Source organism: Fringilla coelebs (genome assembly GCF_963513975.1).
Source record: "Fringilla coelebs genome assembly, chromosome: 9".
Classification (NCBI taxonomy): Eukaryota; Metazoa; Chordata; class Aves; order Passeriformes; family Fringillidae; genus Fringilla; species Fringilla coelebs.
Window position 1 is genome coordinate 24,601,349 of NC_140067.1, and position 22,596 is coordinate 24,623,944.

The 22,596-nt window shown below is 42.2% G+C and overlaps 1 protein-coding gene across 1 annotated transcript in view; it reads left to right on the forward strand.

The window, feature by feature from the left end:
- The window catches only part of HMCN1 (hemicentin 1), a gene marked incomplete at its 5' end in the record, with an annotated part of 161,843 nt that overhangs the window by 53,402 nt on the left and 85,845 nt on the right, over positions 1-22,596 (forward strand). Inside the window, 15 exons of the mRNA XM_084211302.1 lie at positions 3,673-3,948; positions 6,673-6,814; positions 7,206-7,333; positions 8,034-8,147; positions 8,797-8,955; positions 9,610-9,804; positions 10,507-10,605; positions 12,029-12,156; positions 13,803-13,947; positions 15,193-15,305; positions 16,438-16,597; positions 17,328-17,502; positions 19,718-19,845; positions 21,147-21,419; positions 22,299-22,394. Of these exons, the coding sequence (XP_084067428.1) occupies positions 3,673-3,948; positions 6,673-6,814; positions 7,206-7,333; positions 8,034-8,147; positions 8,797-8,955; positions 9,610-9,804; positions 10,507-10,605; positions 12,029-12,156; positions 13,803-13,947; positions 15,193-15,305; positions 16,438-16,597; positions 17,328-17,502; positions 19,718-19,845; positions 21,147-21,419; positions 22,299-22,394 (2,331 nt within the window). The remainder of the gene's footprint in view (positions 1-3,672; positions 3,949-6,672; positions 6,815-7,205; positions 7,334-8,033; positions 8,148-8,796; positions 8,956-9,609; positions 9,805-10,506; positions 10,606-12,028; positions 12,157-13,802; positions 13,948-15,192; positions 15,306-16,437; positions 16,598-17,327; positions 17,503-19,717; positions 19,846-21,146; positions 21,420-22,298; positions 22,395-22,596) is intronic.

Genomic DNA, 22,596 nt, shown 5'->3' on the forward strand with positions numbered 1-22,596 from the left:
CAACAGAAACTCTCATCTTTATTTTTTCCCCTCTCCTGTGCCCTGAGAACACTCTTAATTGTGTATTCCCTAAAACAACCCTCTTAGTAGCTAAAGAGAGTGGCTCCATAACCCTTCACCTTTTCCAGGCAAAGATGTTCCTTTCATTGTACTATGAGCAAATTCTAAGAAACCAGTGTGATAGCATTGATTTTATGCTAGGGAAAGTCTGTAGAGAAAGAGTCCTCTTGGACCAAGGGATAAATTTGAGGAGAGGGACATACTTTTATTCACAAGAAGCAGTGAGTACAAGGGAGCAGTAACATCTGTCCTAACCCAAGTCCTGCTTCTAGAAGTCTAGTTTATATTTTTGCCACAAAAATCCTTCAAGCAGAAAGGATATTCCCAGATGCTTGTTTCAAACCATGGCTTAGAGGGCAAGCAATTGTGGGCATAAAGATTGTCAGTCTGGAAGTTGAAACCATTCTCCTCATCAAAGAGAAACGTGAAGGAGAATCCTGACCTTTTTCTTGTGATGTTGGTAGCACTTGAAAGCCAAGAGCAATAAGGGGGAAAATCCCATATCCCCTCATTTACAAAGCACAAGAGATGGCCTGGAATTGAGTCACTGTGTAAACATGACAATTTGTTCTGTTCAGAGCCCTGCAGAGGATTAATGGGAGGGAGATGCTTTGAAATCCTCGTGTACAAATATTTGCAAGAAAATTACTTGAAATTTCTTCTTGAAGCATAGTAAACAATCTTTTCAAGTGTTCTTGGTTTACCCAGCTGACAGACAGTATAGCATAGATAATCCATTCTGGCAACTGTTGTGTGAAAGGTATTGGAGCTGTGCCAACGTTTTCTCATTTCACAGAAAGCAAGCACTTGAGTTTGCCTCTTACTCCTATTAAATCTTTAAAATGTCAAACGGCTCGTTAGCTTGTGCAGCACCCTGACTGAAGGGCCACTGAAGTGCTGAGGGATGGCTGAGTGTGGCTGAGCACTGCTGTGGGCAGTGGCTGGGGTAGGGCAAAACTTGTGTTGTCCCTCTAGACTGACAGTCAAGATGGGGATTCCAGTCCTGTACTGGCCTCATCTTTCTTTTCTGAGTTTAGGTAACATATTTGATGATAAGCCTGTGGAAAGCAGCAGAAGATTTATTGTTACACCCCAAACATACAAGTACAGGGCAGAAACTCCATTCAGTAAGCAAGTGTAGCTTTCCCTGACTCTCCTCTGCATGGGTTAAAGTCTATGGATTTGGCAATGGGATGATTGCTGTCAGGACTGTGTTTGTAGGGAGGCAGAGCTGCACACCCAGCAAACAGTGCTGTGCAGGGATCCAGCATATTGAGCTTGTGAACCTCATCTGAGACCCCCCAGGAGACTTTGAGGAGGAGGATTTATGGCTGGTTCTGGGCTTAGGAGTAACTTTAACCCTTAATAAATACAGATTTTTATTTTTTTTAAATTTCCTGTTATCCTTGCTTTTTTATGATAGTTGTGGTTTAATGTGTACTGATAAAGATTTGGTCTTGCTCTTACAGCTGTCTTATTTCTGCACAAGCATCCCTCTCAAAGTATTATTTATTGCAAAGTTTTCTTTGTTCAAGAACCAGTCTTGGGAAAACCAAATGGAATACATGTGATATTTTTAATGGGAATGCATAAAGTCATAAATAATTCATTTTCTTTCTTGAAATGTTGCCTTCTTGAAATGTTGCCTCCTTGATCAGTAATATCTTAAGGAGGAGCAGAATGACTGCTGCTTTTTCAACCATCTGTGGTTTCAAAGTTTAATTTCAGTAGAATATTACTGCATTTGCTTTTTTTCTGGGAGCATAATAGAACTGCACAGATGGGTCAGGTAGAAAGCAGATAACAAATACTGGGAGTTATAACATGAAATATGTACAGGAGAAGATAATGAAATTCCCAGAGATTTGAGTGGAAGTGAGAGTTGAAGGATGTTGTACCTAGCTGCAGGCATTCCTCCTGCTTGGCTGCCAGAACTCATCCCATGTCCCTAGGGACACCTGGTATGCAGCAGCACAGCACTGCCCGAGGTCACTGTGGGCTCCAGGAGCTGGTGCTACTGACATGGGGTTCCTAAACCCCTGGTCTGACTCCAGCAGCCTGCACCAACTCTACTCACACGGGTCTCCCACTAGCTGGCACGTAGTATTTGCAGGGATACAGAGAAGGAACAGGGTCTGAGGTTACCCTGGGAGACTTAAAGAAGGGATTTACTAGTGAGAGAGGACAAGGGCTGGGGCAGGCAGGGCACTGGCTGGTAGTGCTTTACAGGGCACAGGCCCCTTTTATGCCCCTTCCTGCCTATTCCTTCCTTTTCTCCTCTCTGATTCACTTCCCTGCATATTCCCTCACGAGTTTGCCAGCGGCCCCTCAACCCCACCATATCAGGGACCCTCGGGTTTGTGTCCTTACCAGCTGTACAGCCTGGGCTGGCCCCTCTGTGCAATGGTGCTGGTAACTTTTGGTGCTATTCAGTCAGCATGAGGAGGAGTGGCTATTTGCATTGTGTCTGCTGTCTGTGTGTGTACTGTTTATTACCTCCCCTTTTCTTACCTGTTTCATGAGGTCCTTAATCAATATGAATGCTTTCTCCTTCCACATTTTTGTATAGAATCTGTCATGAAAAGAGCTCACTAATGGTGCTAACACTGATGATGCTAACTTGGTTCCATTGTTGCTGCTGTAAGAATTTCCTACTAACATATTATTTTTCCATATACAAACTGTAAAAGTCTACTGAACAGCTCAGATGCCACCAGGTGGGGTCACACCTGGGGCAGAGGTCAGACTCAGAGGCCTGTGGTGGTTCTCTCGTTCCCTCCTGTTGCTGTGACAATGATCCCTTGTTGGCTGTGCTCAAAAAACATGGAGCTGCCTCTTCTCATACAGGATATGATTTTTCATCCTAAAGGATGTGGTAGTTTGGGTGCTAGACCAAGTGTGTCCTTGTGATGTGAGCTCCTGGCAGGTAGCTCAGCATCAGAGATTGAGGGTGCTGCCCTGGCTTCTACTCATGGCTTGCTGAATGGGAGATGAAACCAAATATGAAATGAGAATTATTAAATAACTCAATTCATTAAATTATTTAACACCTAATGCATTGGATAAATATTTTTATATTTAAATACAACTTCTTTTTTTCTGTAGTGTGCCTAGAGTTGTTTATCAGGAATGTGCAAATGCTGAAAGATTGCTTGTTGTATTTGCTGGTAATGCCTCGACGAAGGCAGGAATGATGAATCTGACTCCATGTTCTCAGAAGGCTCATTTATTACTTTATAATACAGTATTATATTAAAGAATACTATATTATACTAAGGAATACAGAAAGGATACTTAATGCTAAAAAGGTAATAATGAAAACTCATGACTCTTTCCAGAGTCTTGACACAGCTCGGCCATAATTGGCCAATGAGTCAAAACAACTCACACCAGAATTCAATTATCAATTCCCTTCAGGTAGACAGTCTTCCACAGTGCATTTCACTTGTGAACAACACAGGCGCAGCAAACGAGATAAGAATTGTTTTCCTTTTCTCTGAGGCCTCTCAGCTTCCCAGGAGAAAAATCCTGGGTGAAGGAATTTTTTCAGAGAACGTGAATGCCGCACTTGTTGAAATGTGTCTCTGACTCCCTTGCTCTCCGTTCCCGCAGAGCCCCCGCCCGTGCTGCAGGTGCCCGCTAACGTGACGGTGGTGCCCGGGGCCGGGGCGGTGCTGAGCTGCCTGGTGCTGAGCGCGGGCCACTACAACCTGACCTGGCAGCGGCACGGGCGCGACGCGCGTCTGCAGGACCCGCTGCGCATCCGCGTCCTGGCCAACCTGTCCCTGGAGCTGAGGCCAGCCCGGCTCTCGGACGTGGGCAGCTACAGCTGCACTGCTGCCAACGAGGGCGGATCTGTCACCGCTTCTGTCTTCCTCACCGTGCAAGGTAACGACGGGATACCGCGCCTGCGGCTCACTTGGCAGGGCTCCCTTTGGAACAGGTTGCCCGCAGCCTTGGACAGGCCCATCCCTGGATGTGTCCAAGGCTGGATGGAACTCAGAGCCACCTGGGATGGTGGAACGTGTCCCAGTCCATGGCAGGGGGTGGAACGACTGGGGCTTTAATATCCCTTCCAAGCCAAACCATTGTGATTTCATAAAAAATCAGAACTAAAAAAGGCAGCCATGAGCAAGACCAAACAAATCTAGGTCTAGGCTTTTGCTGTATACTAGGAACAAATATGTATAAATGCAGTATTTGGTATTGGAGCAAATATTTTTAAAATTTTGTAGTACTACAGGATTTTTTTCTTCTATTTGCCTTGATCGTGTGGAGGTTTGAGCCTTGGTTCTTTGGTGCCTGTCTATGGGTGAGGAGAGACAGAACTCAAAATCTTACAGAAAGAAAATTGTCACTTGTAGGTAATTCCAACAGATTTCTGCTTGTGATGCTGCTGGGCCATGTTCTGTGCAGAGGGGGATGCCATCGTTAATTAACTTTTCTGCTCTAGTTGTAGTAATTTGTTAGCTAATGGAAAACTTAAGATTATGGAAAAAATAAATTTTGAATGGAATAGCTTGACCTGAGGTGCTCCAAAACAGAGGTGGAAGGTGGAGTTGTAAAAGTTATTAAAGAGATGTTGTTTTTCTTATCTTGGTTACCAAGGTAGAGCAAGTAGGTGTGGAACCACTTGTGTAGGGTCTAGTACAAAATACAGCAGAACGAAGTGTAGTTTTTCAATATCTGTTTGAATTACCCTTAGATTGCTACAGCAGAGTTATGACTTAATTTCTAACTAACTTAGATTTCTCTAACTTAAATTTTTAACAAAGCTGAAAGGAAAAAAGTAATGAAAAAACCTCAACCCCCATGCATTTGGAAAACCTAGTTTTGAATTGTAAAAAATTTTTCCATCAAGGCACTCATTCAAGCATGTCAAAGGTATCAAAAGAAGTACCTCTCCGTCATTCATCTCTTCCTGGGGTTTAGGTTTTCCTTCCTAATATCTGTAGCTCAGCTGGGAGCTTAAACACACCAACCAAATTGCTTCTGGTGTTTTTTTCTAGTAAATCTAACAGAGTTTTACTGCTGCCACAACAGAATATTAAGTTTCAGATCACTTATATACGTGGAATGATTGTATCAAATGGTTGGGAATTATATTTTGGCTGGTAGTACTAACAGCTTTCAAACATGTTTGAGAGAGCCCTCTTGGGCAGCTCAGACAAGCCTTAGCTGAGAGCTGTAGTTAAGTTTTCTTTATTTTTTGTAAGGGATGCTTAGAACAGACTAAATACATAGGAAACACTAAGCTGCAGCTGAATTCATCTTTCTGCAATAGTGCCTGCCTCTTTTGTTTGGAAAAAGTAATCTACTGCCAGCTTTTCCCAATGGCTGCAATGCAGAAGCTGAATGGTATCTGAAGGGTTTGCAAGTACTGTTACTTGTGATCATTTCAATTTGCCTGGAAAAAATTATTTCCATCAGATTTCTGAGGGTACTCAGTGTGTGATTTTCATGTACAGCTTGCAGTGCTTGTTAGGGCCTGGAGTAGTTTTCAAAAAACAGTTTTTATTTGGCAGTAAAGAGCAAAGGGTGGCCAGATGTAAGAGCTGCAGCTTTATGGGCTTGTCAGTATTAACATGCCAAAGAGGGAAATTTGAAGTCTTGTTAATTGATGGAGATGGGTCCATGCTTTGTGTTGTAAGTAATTCAGAATGTCAAATTAAATTCATCCTGAAGCCCTTTATTATTTTTGGACTAGCTCCATGTAGATCTCAGAATTTTAGATCATAAGAGAATAAACACTGCTTTCATCCCCATTTTCTCTCTGGGGGTGAGTTAAGGCAGAGAACAAATGCTGGTGGCTCTAAAAATAACCCAGCATCTGCTTTTCCTGCTGAAGGAGGTTATAGTAAACCCTTGTTTTGAAAGTGTTGGGTTTGATGTTGCTGTTTCTGAAATGGAACATTAATGTGACTCCTGTGCCAGCATCTGTGCAAATACAGTCTGGAGCCTTCATGGGGCTGACTTGCTGCCCCACCTGTGTGCCCTGTGTTCAGGAGAACACACTCTCCCCAGCTTCTCACTGCTCCCCGCAACCAGGACGCAGGTAGAGACAGCCCTGTGTGAAATTTGGGCCTCTCTTTAGTCTGGGGGTACTGCCCAGAGCACTCTGGAAGGTCCTGGAATGCATCCTTTACAATTGTTAACACTGCAGATTCACTTCTCTTCCACTTTTATGTGTGCACATGTATTGTGACTTTCATACTTATCCCTCCGGTTGCATTCTGACAGTTGACCCACCTGGAGGCTTGTAAATTTCACAGAATCAAAGAACAGTGTGTGATGGAAGGGACATTAAAGCTCATTTTGTTCTGACCCCTGCTATGGGCAGGGACACCTTCTATCTTGCTCATTGTCTGGTGTTTGTCAAAATTGACTCTTTTGCTCCTTTTTTTAATCCCATCTCAAGAAGACCAATACCTGAATTCTAACCTAATGTCTCTTATAAAGGTGGCTTAGTCTGAGACTTTGACTGTGCCAGTGGAAACAAGTGGTTACTTTCTCACCATGTAGCCACATTTGAAAGCGAGAATGAAGTTCTTATTGTAACCTGTGCTTTCTAACAAGACATTTTAAAATGCTGTTTTTAATTTCTTTTGATAGAACCTCCGAGGCTTGTAATTTCACCCAAGAACCAGACTTTTACAGAAGGTGCTGAAGTGTCCATCAGGTGTTCTGCCACAGGTTACCCAAAGCCAACAGTTGTGTGGACACTCAACGATATGTTTATCATTGGCTCCAGCAGGTGGGACTTGAAGTTGTCTCCATTTATTTTAATATCATATGTGAGAAACAAGGCTTGAATAGTGCCAAAATATTCTACTACTTCAAGAAGGAGTCTGTGAGTTTTGGAAATAGTACCTCAGTCTTCGATAACTCTTTAATTGCAATTACCTCATCTCTCACAGAGAAACACTTTAGTTCTCTTCTCCAGGTTTTTTTACAAGGTTAATTTATGTACTTTTCTCAAAATGTAGTGCTAGATATAATAGTACTAAGAGTGTTTATCGTGAGGAAAAAAAACCCCAGGAACACCTGTTTATAAACCATCTACTCATGGTGCTGTGACTGCTTGGAATGTGGATATACCCATTGTTCTTTCTAATAGTTTTGCTTGGTCCCTTGTGTGTTCCCAGGTACAGAATGACTCCAGAAGGCACCTTAATCATAAGAAAGGCAATCGCCAGAGATGCAGGAATTTATGGTTGTTTGGCAAGTAACTCAGCTGGGACAGAGAAACAAACATCCATCCTCACATACATTGGTAAGTGAGAAAAACTATGTATTGAAATTTTAAAAATAAACTAATTCATCATCAGGGAGAAGGAGCTGTTAAAATGAGTAGAACCCTGCAGAGCATACTGGTTGAAATTTCAAAAACCTCAGAAGATATGTTGAACAGCTCCCAAATGTCCCTTTTGTATTTGGTTCAAACCTGAGTAGTATTGTTAGGTGGTATTTGGAGCATGATGTTCTTTCTAAAAAGAAAGCTTTTTAGGTTAAAAAAACCTTTGTAGGTTAAAAATACCCCCTAAAATAAGGTTGTACTATGGGATAGACTGGGAAACCTGTCCTTTAGAAAAGTCCTTTAGAAAAGAAATTGTGGTTTTATATCAAAATACCGTGTTGAAATATTGATAGCAGAGTATTAAACTATTTTATGACCAACATCTGGCTGGAGGAGGAGAATGATTTAGTTTTTGTACTTTCTGCATGGTGAAACTTTTCTGATTTTGCCCTTAATATTTCATGTACATTTTGCATATGATTCAGGTGCTCTGGACCAGACTTTACTTTCCCTTGTTTCCCAGTGTTTATCTTCCACTTTAAGGTCCATTTGACTTTTAATGCAAACATTCTTCCATATAACAAGAGAAAATTAGAGTCTTTCATGGTTTATATCTTAAAAGTTACCTGTACTTTGGGTGAAGAACTAATTTTTTTTCTGTCTTGTTTCTTTTTAGAGGGCCCAACATTGACTGTAGTTCAGAGTGAAATTCTGGTTGGTCTTGGAGACACGACTGTTATGGAGTGTAAAACAACTGGAATCCCACCCCCTCAAGTGAAATGGTTTAAAGGTGCACTCATTGCTTGGTGATTGAGTCATTTATTTAGCAGCAATATTTTGAACAATGGTCAGGAAGTGACTTCATTTTTCTCAAGAGCATTATGTTGTATTCAACCAGTGACAGACCTGTGAAATTCTCCAAATCTAGAACAAATGGCATTGACCTCTAGGGCATAAATTCCTGCTTCTATTTAAATATGGTGAATTAACACACTGTATCATAAGTAATAATAATAGTAAAACAAGGCTGAGCCTCCTGCCTGCTTACATAAGGTTCATTCTTTCAAAAAATGTTTAGCTTTACACTACAAAAATCACAAAGCATTTTTCTGTAGCCTTTATTGGTCTGTTTTCATGTAGTCTCCAGTTAGGAAAGGAGAAATACAGCCTGACACACTGTTCTAATGCTGATCTCTGCCCAGAGATACTTGGGTTTGTCTTTGCCTTGTGGAACCAATAAATAAAAAAAGATGTATTTAATGTAGTAATGAACTTTTCCTCTCAGTTGAGTGGGAGTCAGAGTACTCATCTGCTGAGTTCATACAGCTGTGTTGTGAACTAAATCAAACTTGGACACTGTTTTGTGGGGATAATTTTGATAAATATAGGTATATGTTTGATATATTCAGTTATGTTGTCTTTTTTCTATCTGGACTTAGGTGACTTAGAGTTGAGGGCATCAGCATTTCTCTTTATTGACATTCACCGGGGTCTTCTGAAGATCCAGGAAACACAAGACCTGGATGCTGGTGACTACACGTGCGTGGCCAGCAATGAGGCAGGGAGAGCTGCTGGCAAGATAACTCTGGATGTTGGCTGTAAGTAGTTAAAACCTGCGTGGGGCACACTCAGATTGCTGAGTTGCTGTGCTGGTCAGGGCGTGATGCCTTGGCTCCCCGAACCTTTCTAACAGATCTTGTGTGTGCTGGGAACACCTTTTGGTGGTGTTGGTTAAGCAGTTTCCTTGTCCCATTTGGACTCCAGCTTGGAATCACTGAATGGTTTGGGTTGGAAGGGTCCTTACAACCCATCTGTTTCCAGCCCAGTCTTACTTCTTTTGCAAAGTATAAAAGTTATGGGGAGGAAGAGAGGCACAGGAGGAGGAAGCTGTTAAAACCTCAACCTAACAAAATTCTCAAACAGAGAATTAATTACAGAAACTTGAGTTACTATGTGAGGTTATTGTAATTTAGCCCTTCCTCTCCTCCTTTCCTAATTCTTTCCATCTGCCTGTGGCCTGACGCATTGCATCCTGTTAAATGTTCCTGTCAGGCACATCTGCTTTCTGAACGCATGGCGCTAGTTGCAGAAGATGAGGAATGTAAGGACGCTGATAGTTAAAGTGTTTCTAGAGTTGGGAATGTTAGAAGACGACCTATGCACAGTGGGACATAAATTGAGGTCATCAGTGATGTTAGAGAATGGGATTGCAGTGTTACAGTGCTCACTTTCTGTGTGTGCTCTCTCCCCAGCTCCCCCCGTTTTCACGCAGGAGCCGGGTGACGAATCTGCAGATCTGGGCTCCAACGTGACACTACCGTGCTACGTGCAGGGCTACCCTGAGCCCCGGGTCTCGTGGAGGAGGCTGGATGGGGCTCCCCTCTTCTCCCGGCCCTTCGCACTCAGCTCCAGCAGCCAGCTCAGGACAGGCGCACTGGCCATCCAGAGTAGGTGGACTCAACGTTAAAAGAGCAGACTCCATGAGGAACTAAGACATTTGCAAGTGACTCCATTAAATTAACTATGTAAACAGACTGAATTTTTATCACAGATTATGTTTGTGATAGTGACATCAGTGCTGTTGACATGCAGTTCATTTTGCTATGAGTTGTGCTTGGTCATTGGCTTCACTCTTCATGCAAGTTATTATTAATCTTTGTTGAAACACACATGGGCTATGGTCTCCAATCCTGAGGAGCCACAAATTTTCATTTTTGGTGGGTTTTCTTTTGTTTTGTATTGGTGTGGTTGTTTGTTTTTGTTTGGTTTTTTTGTGGCTTTGTGGGTTTTTTTGATTGGTTTTTTGGTTTTGGTTTTATTTTTGTGTAGAGAATTGGTTCCAAACTCAGTTTTTTAGATCTGTCCTAATTTGGGTAATAATCAAAAACTTTGCAAGTGGCTTTTTGATTTCGATTATTTTGCAGCATTTCAGTCGCTCTTATGTTAAGCAATATTATTCTGTTTTCTTAATTAGCTTTTAATTCCTTTTTGTATTTTCATTGCTTCTGTACTTGGTGACTGATGGAAAGGAGTGCTCTGTTTCAAACTGAGTGTTTGAAGGTGGGGGGGACAGGGACACAATGTCCATGTGGAGAGGGAGGGGCATTATTATTTTAGATACTGCAGTCAGCTCTTTTCTCCCCCTGTAGATCTGTGGGTCAGTGATGAAGGGACTTATGTGTGTGAAGCTGAGAACCAGTTTGGAAGGATTCAGTCCCGGCCAGCCACAGTCACAGTGACAGGACTGGGTAAGAGCAGTGCATTGCAGTGGGAGCTGTTGGTGTCTGGCCAGCAAGCAGGGTGCCTGAGGGTTGTGTCCATACATGCTGACCTATCTGTGTGCTGTATTTGTGTGTCATCCATACAAACTGAATTAAGAAACATTTACAAGGAATATTATAGTTTATTTCAGTGGATTTTGCTTGTTAGAACATTTTTTTGACTGGCTACACTAACTGAAATTAATTCCACCTGCACTTTTAGCTTGGACCTTAGAGAAGTGATTTATCCTGTGTATTTTTTCTTATTCTGAAGTAAATTTACTGAGGAATGAAAACTCACTGTAATGATGGATGCTAATGATGGGGTTCCTGCCATTTAATTAATCTTAAAGCAAACAAACAAAAAAAAAAAAGGCAGCAGTGAATGTGGTTGTGTCAGTGTTGAGATAGGTCGGAAGGAATCTTTGTGATCCAAGAAGACAATAAATGTCTGGCCTTGACCACAGAATCCCACAATGTGATTTGAGTTGGAAGGGACCTCAAAGCCCATCCAGTGCCATCCCCTGCCACGGGCAGGGACACCTTCCACTAGCCCAGATTGCTCAAAGCCCTATCCAGCCTGGCCTTGGACACTGCCAGGGATCCAGGGGCAGCCACAGCTTCTCTGGGCACCCTGTGCCAGGGCCTGCTCACCCTCACAGGGAACAATTCCTTCCCAATATCCCATCTAACCCTACTCTCTTGCAAATATCCATGCTGTTAGAGGCTTGGTTGTTATCTCAGTTTGACATCTGGCAATAAAAAAAAAAAAAAATAATGCAATGGAATGTATACATTTGCATGAGGCTAAGAACAGAGTCTCTCCCATCAAAGAAACCATTTGTTAGTTTCAAACTTATTGCAAGAGCCAGTAATACTGGTAGGGTTTGATAGACATGTTTTTACCTGTTTAGAAGTATTATTTAATGCCCAGTACTTAATTTAATTTCTCAGCCATGTGCCCAGTTGTGTTTGCTGTTGGCTTTTCACAGAATGTGCAGGTTTTCTGCTGGGCTGTGACCTCTCTTCTGATCCTTCACAATTTTATGCCCAATGGAAATTACAACTTACTTTTTGTCCTCTCCAAACCCACTTCATCTGTTCTTTCGTATTTTGCCCAAGCAAGGAAAAGTGATAAATCAGCTTGGTGCCAGGGGAGCATGAGTTCACAGGGAAACCCTTGATTGTATCCAGTTTCAGCTGAACGGCATCTTCCATTGGCTTCCATTCCTTAGACTAAGGATCACTGTTGATGTATTTCCGCAGCTTCCCGTCTCTCCTGTGCTACCCCCACCCCTACATTTGTTTCTTTTTTTTCATGTCTTCAATTTAATACTAATTTAATTTAATATTTTACGTGAATATATAATAATTCCTAGTAATTTCTTCTTGTTCTTCCTTTTTGTTCAAGTCACTCCTCTGATTGGAGCAAGCCCAGCCACAGCCAATGTCATTGAGGGCCAGCAGCTCACTTTGCCTTGTGTTTTGCTTGCTGGGAACCCCATTCCAGAGAGGAGGTGGATTAAAAACAATGTGGTGGTAAGACTACTTTATTTCCTGTGAGATTTATTGGCAGAGGAAAGCTACAACTGACATCTCAAGGCATGATAACAGCTTGGTTTAATTTACAAAAGTTAATGTGATTGCTGCCCGTGCCAGGAAATTTCTGACCCTGATGTACAGATGAGGGAATAGGAGATGGCAGTGGGGGCTGTGGAGGTCTAGAAAAGAACTTGGAACCAAAGTATTTGTGAGTTACCCTTTAATCTTCTATTTTGCTTGCTTTCAGAGGAGTTTTATGCATTTTTGTAGCTCATGAACTTCAACCTTGGACTCTGAATAAGGGAATGCTAGTGGAATATACCTACTAGAATGACAAAAGTGGGTTTTTTAAAATACAGGTACCAGAAAATTTCTGTAGATTTAAGATGTTTTAACATCTTGCCTTTTCCTGTTGCTGATGGGCTGAATTAAATACCAGTATCCCTGTTCCATATCCTCCTTTCCTGGTGATCCTCCTGTGCTCAGAGCATGAATGTGTGTTTTCTTTCCCCCTTGGGAACGTACCATTGCCAGTTTATACCTCCTGCAAACACAGCTAGGTGATCTTTATGGTCCCTTCCCACCCAAACCACTCAGAGATTCTAGAAAGTTGCTGTAGACACCACACCTGGGTTAGTTGTGTGAATGAAACTTCAGTTCTTTAATACTAAAATTTCTGACTTTACCCTATGAAGCTGCTTTTTATCTTTTTCCTAATTTCTCCCTAATACCCTTTCTGCACAACTGGAATTGCAATATTGTAGCAAAATGCTTAATGTATTGTCACAAAGCAGAACTTGGTACTACCTGACCCCAGTTCAGGTTTCCTGCTCAGTTTAGGTGTCTCTGGGAATCACTGGCTTTTCCTTAGGCTGTGCAAGGAGCACAGGCTGTAAAGCTCTGTGAGAAATACTGGCAGGATCCTCCTTGTTGAGTTGCTAATTCCTCTCTCTAGTAGTGCTGGTTTCCTGTCATTGTAAACTGCTGGGAAATGTTGTGCTCCAAGGAAAGTGTTGGAGTAAGTTATATTTAGAGAAGAATTCAGCTGCTTCTGAGTGTGACTGGAACAGATTTGCTTTCTAACAACTCTTTATGAGGGAGGGCTGTGCTGCCAAGCTCAGGGTGTTTGATGTTGCTGTAGGATATATAACTCTTCAAGGGTTACTCCTTGGTGAAAGTTACAATTCTCTTGCACAATGGTTTGCTTCAGAGCCAATCTGTTTGATGGATATGGAAGTTAGAAGCTTTTGATAACTGTAAAGGAAAATAGTCTGCTTGTGGAAGAAGAACAAGTCATTGCACTTACCAATTACTGGAATAACCAATAAAAATACAGTGAAGTAATTGAGCTAAATTTGGGTTTGCTTCATTAAAAGCAGGAGTGGCAGCACAGGACATGCTGTGGCAGAGTGTCTCTTGCAGTTCTTACTCTCATTCCAGCAGTAAATATGAGGTGCTACTGAAACTCTTAAGTAAAACTAGCTTTGTATGAAAGATGGAAAGTAGGAAAAGCTCTAGTAAAATTCTGCAGGATCACATAATTTTTAACAATGTGACATAGCCAGGCAGAGCCACGCTACATCCCCAAGTGCACATTGACAGGGAGTATTTCCCAGTGAAAAGTTCCCTCTCTCCCTTGGCAGCTGGTTCCCAATCCCTACGTGAGCGTGCGCAGCGACGGCAGCCTGCACCTGGAGCGGGTTCGGCTGCAGGACGGGGGGGATTACACCTGCATGGCCAGCAGCGTGGCGGGCACCAGCAACAGCACCACCACTGTCCACGTCTTCGGTGAGCAACAGGCCTGCCCTTCCAGCCCCGAGCAGGAGGGGCAGCGCTGACCACAGCAGCTTTCACTGCTTCGCTGCACTTACAGCTTCCCACGTTTCCTCTGCTGTCATGATGCTGCTTTGTAAAGTAACAGGGGAGATTGGGTCCACTGCGCAGGGAGGAGCTGAGTGATCAAGACTCTTTTTGAAGTAATATCAAATAAAACTATTTTGTGTTCACAAAAGATCCTCATTCAAAGGCTGGGCTGTGCAATCTTCATCTGGTTTAATTAACAAACAGGTGCAAGTGAGAGTTTGCTGGAAAACCATGAGCAGTGCTGTCTGAATGTTTCATAACTGGTGTAAAGAAGTGCGGCTCATGGGAGAATTAGAATGAAAGAAAATGAATTATGAGTTTGGTAAAAGTCATAATTTGTTTGTTGTTTTTGGTGTCATCCCCATTCTCCTCCCCCATATTTTTTCTCTTTAATTAAAACATACCAAAAACTGCACTGACAGCAAGACAAAGTGTTAGCATTTTGGTAACACATCTGTATTTCAGCTGAACATATTTGTGTTAACTCTATGAGGCCACAATCACTTCATGTTTTCTCACATGTTAAATTTTCTCACATGTTAAATTATTCATGGGAGATTTGAGCTTCACTGAAGATGCCGAAACCTCCTTTTATAAAAAGAATGACTGTAAATTTTTAGTACAAGCAAGTACTCATAAGATCTTCCATGTCAACACTAGTTTTTTGAATGTTTCAGAACTTGAGAACAAAAAGGAATATCTTCGTATGTGTTTAGAAATATCTAGGTTTTGGTATTGTACCCTTAAATCTTACCTTATTTTTCTGTTAATTCAAAGGCAGCTCAACTGAGTGAGGGGAATTCAGGTTTTTGTTGTCTTCCTGTTACTGATTTTGAGAAGCAAAGTCTAAAATGTTACCAGAGGATAATGTGACAAGGCCTTTCTGAAGTCATTTCAGTCAGTGAAATACTTGCAGTTAGTTTAAAACTGCACATACATAATGCAGTGATAAGCCTATGGCTAGAAGGCTCTGTAGTGAACAAGGATTTATTCTGTCCTGAAAAGTTGGAAAGTGGTTCCTTGTCTGTGTTATGGTTGGAGAAGAGGCCAAAAGGTCCCAAACCCTGCTTGCCTGTAGGAAGTAGTAATTGAATATAAAGATTTTATCATAATAGTTATTCCATGTTGAAATGTGTTCTGCATGCCTTTAATATTTGAATGTGTTTGTAGTCGTGCCTGTCATTCAGCATGGACAGCAGATATTCAGCACCATCGAAGGAATCCCAGTGACGCTGCCCTGCAAAGCAAGTGGAGTTCCCAAGCCATCCATTGTCTGGTCCAAGGTAACCCCTTACCTTTGAGCTGTTCAGGAAAAATGGGCTGAACATGTAATTTAGTTGCCATAAAAACTATATTCAAAGAACATGCCCCAAAACTGCACTTGTGAGGAACCTGGAAATCTCTGTTTGTTCAGAGCTGCTTTTGTTTCTTAGAGCAGAGCTTTTGGCCGTGGTCCTGCCACAGCTGAATGTTCCATTCTTTGGCAGGGCTTAGGTTATCGCTGTATCTTTATGGGTTTTACACTTTAGAAATGGTTCCTGTTCCTGTTGTGAGTTGATAATTTGATTTTAGGCAGCCTGCCACAGACTGAGAGTTCATTTTTCTTGTGGAGCTCTGACTTTTTTCTCTGAGAAAAGTGTATTTAATAATGGCATTGTGGAATTAACCCATGACTTTTCAGTCATGGCCTTGACAAGATGTGCACTGAGGAGGACCTCAGCCTTTGAGGGAATTTGTCTTAAAGCCAGTTTTAGGGTTTTTCCCTCCTTGAACAGGATAATTTCTGGTAGTAAGTGTTATTTGGGTTATGTTACAGCTCACATGATATGGTGTGAAGGCACTTTTGGGTCTCAGAAGTTGTGCAGATGTAACTGATTGGGACCCTGGGAACAGCTTTGTTTTAAAGAAGAAACAGAACATGGTTAACTGTTGGTTTGGTAGGGAAGAGAATATGGGAGGATTTCTTTTTCTTTATTTTATCACTCATTCAACTACAGACAAGGAGGAGGCAGCTGACCAAGAGCAAGTTTGTGTAATGTATACAAGATTCATTTTGTTATCGGAAGTTATTGTCCTAATTAACTCAGTTGAAATCTTGATTATTATTCTTGACTGTTATTTTTTAAATTTTCTTTTAAGACTTTGGGTCTGTAGTAAGTTCTCTGCATAAGAATCCCTGTGCATTTGTTCTTATTACTGCTTAGAAAGTGATACTCAAGGACTGTGGAAAGTTAATTGTAATTAATTAGTTTGAGTAAATGGAATTTTAGGGCCAAGTTTCTTAGCTAATATAAGATATTTTGTCCATCTCAGCCTCAAAGAGTAAAAGCAGCTTTTATTGAATTAAATAATTGTAATTTGTTTTATTTTGGAAAATCCAGGCACTGTGGACTTTGATTATTTTTCTTTCTACAGAAAGGAGAGGTAATCCTTCCCAGCAACGTGAGGTTCTCGGCAGGGTCGGATGGAAGCCTGTATGTGGTGTCCCCAGGGGGAGAAGAGAGCGGGGAGTACATGTGCACTGCCACCAATGCTGCTGGCTATGCCACCAGGAAGGTGCAGCTGACTGTCTATGGTGGGTGTCACCTCAGCTCAGCTGCATTATCTCTGCCACCCATCCAGTGCATTGGGAGAAAGACGCACTCAGAACACATGGGATGGGAACTCTTCTCTAGTTAGTGCTTTTGGATCAGCAAACCAGGCGGTTCTGTATATGGCTGATCCCAAAAGGCCTGTCCCTCAGCCATTGTAATTACCTAAAGCCTCCTTATCCCTCTTTCCTCAAGTTCACAGACCTTGGGCAGAGCATAATTTCAGCTTTATGGAAGTGGATAGGAGGCATCTGTACAGGAGTAGAATTTCCTGCTGGGAGAGGAATGAAGATCCCTTAATCTCCCACCAGTCCCAAGCCTTCCTGTCATCATCAATCCAATGTTATTAAAATTTGGTTCAGGTATAGGTATGCTTTGCAAGGCTTTTATGGCTTGGAGTTACTGGGGCTGTTGTGTAACAGTTCAGGGAGTGGTTGCTAACTACCTATGCGAAACAGAGCTCAGCACACACAGGAATTACAGCCATTTGTTGTGTCCATCCTTTTTAATGCATAGTCCAGGCTTTCTGGTATTTGTGGTGTTCCATGTGGGCACTGTACATCAGCATGGCAGTGATTTATCTCTATTGCAGACAGGTCATTAAAATAGGTTTGTAATGTTTTATACCTGATAAAAAAAAGAGATGTTGTGTGGTGTTACTTTGGTACAAATATGTATATTCATTGCAGCTTCTTAATGTGTTCCATTTTATAGTGAAACCTAGAGTGTCCAGGCCTGGAGACCAGCAAGGAAATGCCCATGATAAACCCATAGAGGTCTCAGTAATTGCAGGGGAAGATGTCACACTTCCATGTGAAGTGAGGAGCTTGCCGCCCCCCATAATTACCTGGGCCAAAGAAATGCAGCTCATATCTCCATTCTCTCCAAGGTAACAATGTTTGATGAAAAACTAAAGAAAACTGAAATTGCCTGTAATGTCCAAATGTCAGGATTTTGGAAGGGTGTGTGATTTTTAACTGCCACAGGATTGATCAGAAGATGTTACTGTGTTACTTTGTCCTGCCTGACCTGTTGTACTGGGTCTTGAAACGCTCTTTCCCCAGCCTGCTAAGCCTGTGCATGGGTTGCACAGCTCCCATTCCAGCATGTGCTTATATCCAATCTCAGGGGGCCAGGAGGAAAGAGATCCTGGGTGTTTGTACTGTGGTGGTGCACAGAGACCCACATAATTTGTGCATGATTATAATTGTTTAAAAACTGTGTTTCTTTTCTTATGTACTTCACATTTATGTCAGGGGAGCAATGTCGGTGTTTTATATGAAGCCTGGGCTGCCAGTGGGATATAGATGATGATGATAATTGTTTGGTTGTGCTGACAAGGGCATGTTGTGTGCTGTGTTTTGGATCCAAAAACTCACCAGAGACTTTTGAACATGTGAAAGCAGAGTTAAATACTTGTAAAAATTTGAGCGGACAGCCTTAGAGAATGAAGAGCTGGGGACTGTGTTGGACAGTGTTGGAATTCTCCCTTATTATTTAATGTGGCACAGAACAAGGGGGAGATGAGCTGGTGGCTATTCTCTGGATACTCCCCATGGCAGTGCCAGGTAGTGTCACTGCTGCTGCTTTCTGCTCCTTAGGGTCCCTCAGAAGGGCTAGGCACCAGCTGTATCCATAAAACAGGGAATGGCAAGGCTGGTCACAGACACACTGTGCTTGCTGGTGTCTCCCAGTGATCCCATGGATGGAATCAGCCAGTGTCTGAGCTAAGGAGTGGTACTGGAGATCCTCTTTGCCTTGTGGCCAAACCTGCACCTTGGAGACATTCCAGGGAGCCTGTGACAGCCTCAGCAGATCTTTTGCCACCATGTCTGCTGAAGGAGGCTTGTGTGCAGGGATTGGCTTGTCAGTAATCCATGAGGGATTTTCTGCTGTGTCCTGTGAGCATGTTGCATGCGCTAACAAATCTGCATTCTTCGCCTCTTACTTGTCCTCGTTTTACCTCAGGAGACACTGATAAATTAGGGTACTTGCTCATGGCTGTTGTGGTGAGGTCCAAGTTGTCCAGAGAAACAGAAGTTCAGCTCAGCCCATTCCATAAAATTGTTTACAGATGTCAACAAAAGTTACAGATTAGTCCAAACAGAACTGATTGAGACCACCCAAAGATCTTGTTAGAAATGTGAACAGTAAACAAAGGGAGAGGGAAATCAGATATGAAGGAACTTTTATCAGAAAGCAAATGTAATTACTGGACAAAATCAAGGAGGAGAAGCCCAAAAAAGTGCCAAAAAGTTTGGAAAGGTACAGACAGCAGAGGAGGAATTGTAGTATCAGATGGATTTTACACTGGAGAAAGTACATTTCACTTTCATTCATCTCTCCAGCCTTGCAATCTCCAAATTCACCATTTATGTCCTTGTGATAATGTCCTAATTAGTGCCAAGAAAGGAAAACAGATGATCCACCAGTTCTGGAGTGGCAGGCTTGGATTTTTTCTTGTCAATCCTTAGCTGTCATTTTTCTTTCCTCCTCACTTATTTTCCCTGTTTCTATTACGTTTGATTCTTACAGAAGATTTTGGCTTAGCTGGCCAAAGTAGCTTCTGGTGTTACAGATCTGTGACCAGAACTGTGGGAGAACTTAATGCTGTGTAGTAATTATTTACTGGGGAATAATAACAATTCCTATAAACACCAGAACTAGCAGTTTTGAATCAAAATCCTGTCTTTCATCTTGAATCAATGTAACATCACTTTTTTGCCAGGATGAAGCAGTAATAAAAATTTTCACTTTCTGGCCCTGCTGACCTGAGCTGAACAAAAAATGTTAACAAGGGGGTGAAGAGCTCGAGTTCTCTGCCTCTATCACAGGTCCTCTTTATAGAACTTTTAATAAGTCCTATAAATAGCTAGAACCAAATTTTGTAATTTGGATCTTAAATTTTAGATATTTCCTGTGTATTCTGAATATAGGGGCTCCTTAAATAGTTAGAAAAAAAAAGGAGTAATATAAGTCATAGTTGCATAATATGGTCAGAGTGGTGTTATTTTAGCTCATAGCAAACATTAGCAGTGTGCAAGGAGAGGTCATTCATCTTTCCATACATGTTTATATGGTTTATCTGCTTTTTCTTTTTCCAGACACACTTTCCTCCCCTCAGGGTCGATGAAGATCAGTGAGACCCAAGTCTCAGACACTGGAATGTATGTCTGTGTCGCCACAAACATTGCTGGGAACGTGACTCAGTCAGTGAAGCTCAGCGTACATGGTGAGTGGAACTCCAGGGTTCATCATCTGCAAGTTTCCACATGGAACTGAGCGTTTTTAAGAGGTTTCCAAAGTTTTTTTCTAATTGACATTAAATCCTCTCAGCTGTTGTTCTTTCAGGTTGTATTATCTTCATATGTGAGTTATTGATTTTGTGAAAAGTAAATATTGTATAAACACCCACAAACACATAGATATGTGTAAAGGTGTCCAGTGGCTCCAGCCAGGACCTGTGTCCCTCTGTCTTTCCTTACCTTTGTCTCGTATTGCTCCTTTGTCTCTCTCCTGCCCTTCCCACACTGGGGCCCGACCACTGTCTCTTAAACACTCACACAATTCCAAGTCTGGAAAAATGTCACTTGTTATTGTTTCAGGCATTTTTTAAAAGTCTTTATATTGCCAGTGATCCTTAGGGGGGAAAAAAATATATTGTGGCAAAAGACTTATGGTGAATTCATATTATTCTGTAGGACCAGCAAAATCACTTCCAGTCATATTTTGTCTCCCTTGTCTGAACTTGTGTTTGGAAACATACAAAGATCAGGGATTAGGGAAAGGAAATTAAAATTCCAAAAGGAAAATGTGATTAACTCTATCATAAAAGCTTTTGAATTGTTTTGTGTTATGAAGACCCAGTACCCACAGCTCTTCCAGTGTGCTCAGAATATGGCAGCGCTCATGGAAGTTGTGCAGTGTGGCCTGTTCAAATAAATTCAGCACCAGGGTATCTCCCATCCTGTTCTGTGCAGAGAACGTGCAGTGCTGCTCTTGTAATCGCCTGAGGGTATTTGATTTCAGTAAATAAGAAACATTTTGTAAAATGATAAAAATAGAAAAGAATTTCATAGGATCATAAAATGATTTGAGTTGAAAGAGACTTTTAAAAGGCCATCCAGTCCCACCCCTGCCATGGGCCATGGGCACCTCCCTCTATTTCAGGGTGTCCCAAGCCCTGTCCAGCCTGGCCTTGGACCCCTCCAGGGATCCAGGGGCAGCCACAGCTTCTCTGGGCACCCTATGCCAATGCCTTGCCACCCTCAGCATAAACAATTTCTTTCTTATACCTGGTCTGAATCTCCCCTCTCTTAGTTTAAAATAGTTCCCCCTTGTCCTGTCCCTCCCTCCCTTGTCCCCAGTCCCCCTCCAGCTCTCCTGGAGCCCCCTTAGGCACTGGAAGGTGCTCTATGGTCTCCCTGGAACCTTCTCTTCACCAGGCTGAACACCCCCAGCTCTCCCAGCCTGAAGAAAGATCCTGTACATTGTTTCTTTTACGTTTCTGTGGACTAAACTTGTCTTTCTCAGTTCCTCCAAGGATCCAGCGTGGGCCTCGAGTTCTGAAAGTGCAGGCTGGGCAGCGAGTGGAGCTTCCCTGCAGTGCCCAGGGCATCCCTGCCCCGTTGGTCTCTTGGTTCCGAGGCACAAGTCCCGTGCCCACAGATGGGGGGAAGTTCCTGCAGAGCCTGGATGGAGCTCTGGGTATCAGCAGTGTCCAGCTCCCTGATGCTGGCATCTACACCTGTGTGGCCACCAACAGTGCTGGCAGTGACACGGCAGAGGTCATAGTACAAGTGCAAGGTACTCGTTTGGGGCACGCTCCTGCCCTGACCCGGGCTGGCAGGGACTCCCTGCCAGTGGTGTGGGGTTGGGGCCTTGCAGGGCAGGGCTTTCTCTCACCCACTGTTACGTGATGCAAAAGACACATCTGGTTTAGATGTTATGTTCTGTTGGTAATTGAGGAGAGTTAGAATGAGCAACTAGTCTTTGGAGAGGTTGCAGAAATAAAAAAAAAGTGTGCACATGCTTTCTCTCTGTGTATTTAAATTAAAAAATGATGTTGAAATGGTAAAAGGGCAAATAGTCAATGTGCCAGTTTAAATACATAGTGCAGCTCCTCACCTGAGGGCTGACAGATGTCAGCGGAGCATGACTGACTTAAGCTAAGCAGGAATTGTTTCTTCTTTGCAAAAGTCTAAAGGCAACATTCTGATCCCTTTGGATTAGGGATGCTGAGAAATGCTTCCTACAGACAACAAAGAACTCTCAGTAACTTTATTTAATTATAAAGAATATGCTTCATATAGTCTCTGTCTACACAGGAGTTTAAAATGAGACTTGAGAACAAAGGATGGTAGTAGCACTAAAATATGTGGTGTGGGAAAAAAACAGTTAATATTTTTCAGATTATGCAGAAACATTGCCTTCAAAATAAATTTGGCAAGATTTAAAGAGAACTATTTTCTGTCAAGTTTGAAAGCCTCTTTGTATTGCTTACTTCCTAAATATTCCCACTGAAATGGAAACTACTTGTGCAGTACCCATTCCAGTCAATCTAAAGAGGGTTATTGGAATGTGACCTCATGTGAATGAGAGAGACTTAGTGTTATGTATTGTCAAACTGTATTTTTATTTTTGGAGCAGAGAGCAAGCAGTTTTTTGGGTCTAATTTTCTTTCAGAGCCTCCTACTATTGAGGACCTGGACCCTCCATTCAACAGCCCTTTCCAAGAAAGAGTGGCCAACCAGCACATTGCATTCCCATGCCCTGCAAAAGGTGACTGTCTTGGTGACAAAAGGATCTTTATCTGCTGACCATTACATATTACAACACTGCTGTAAAAATGTCCAATCCACACAGTATTTTCCATGTATGCTTTATATGGAAAAATTCAAACTAACAGTGATTTAAATCACCACTGTGTGTGGAAGTCCTGTGGAAAGTTATTGCTAGCCAACAAGGATTTTACAGTGTTTAG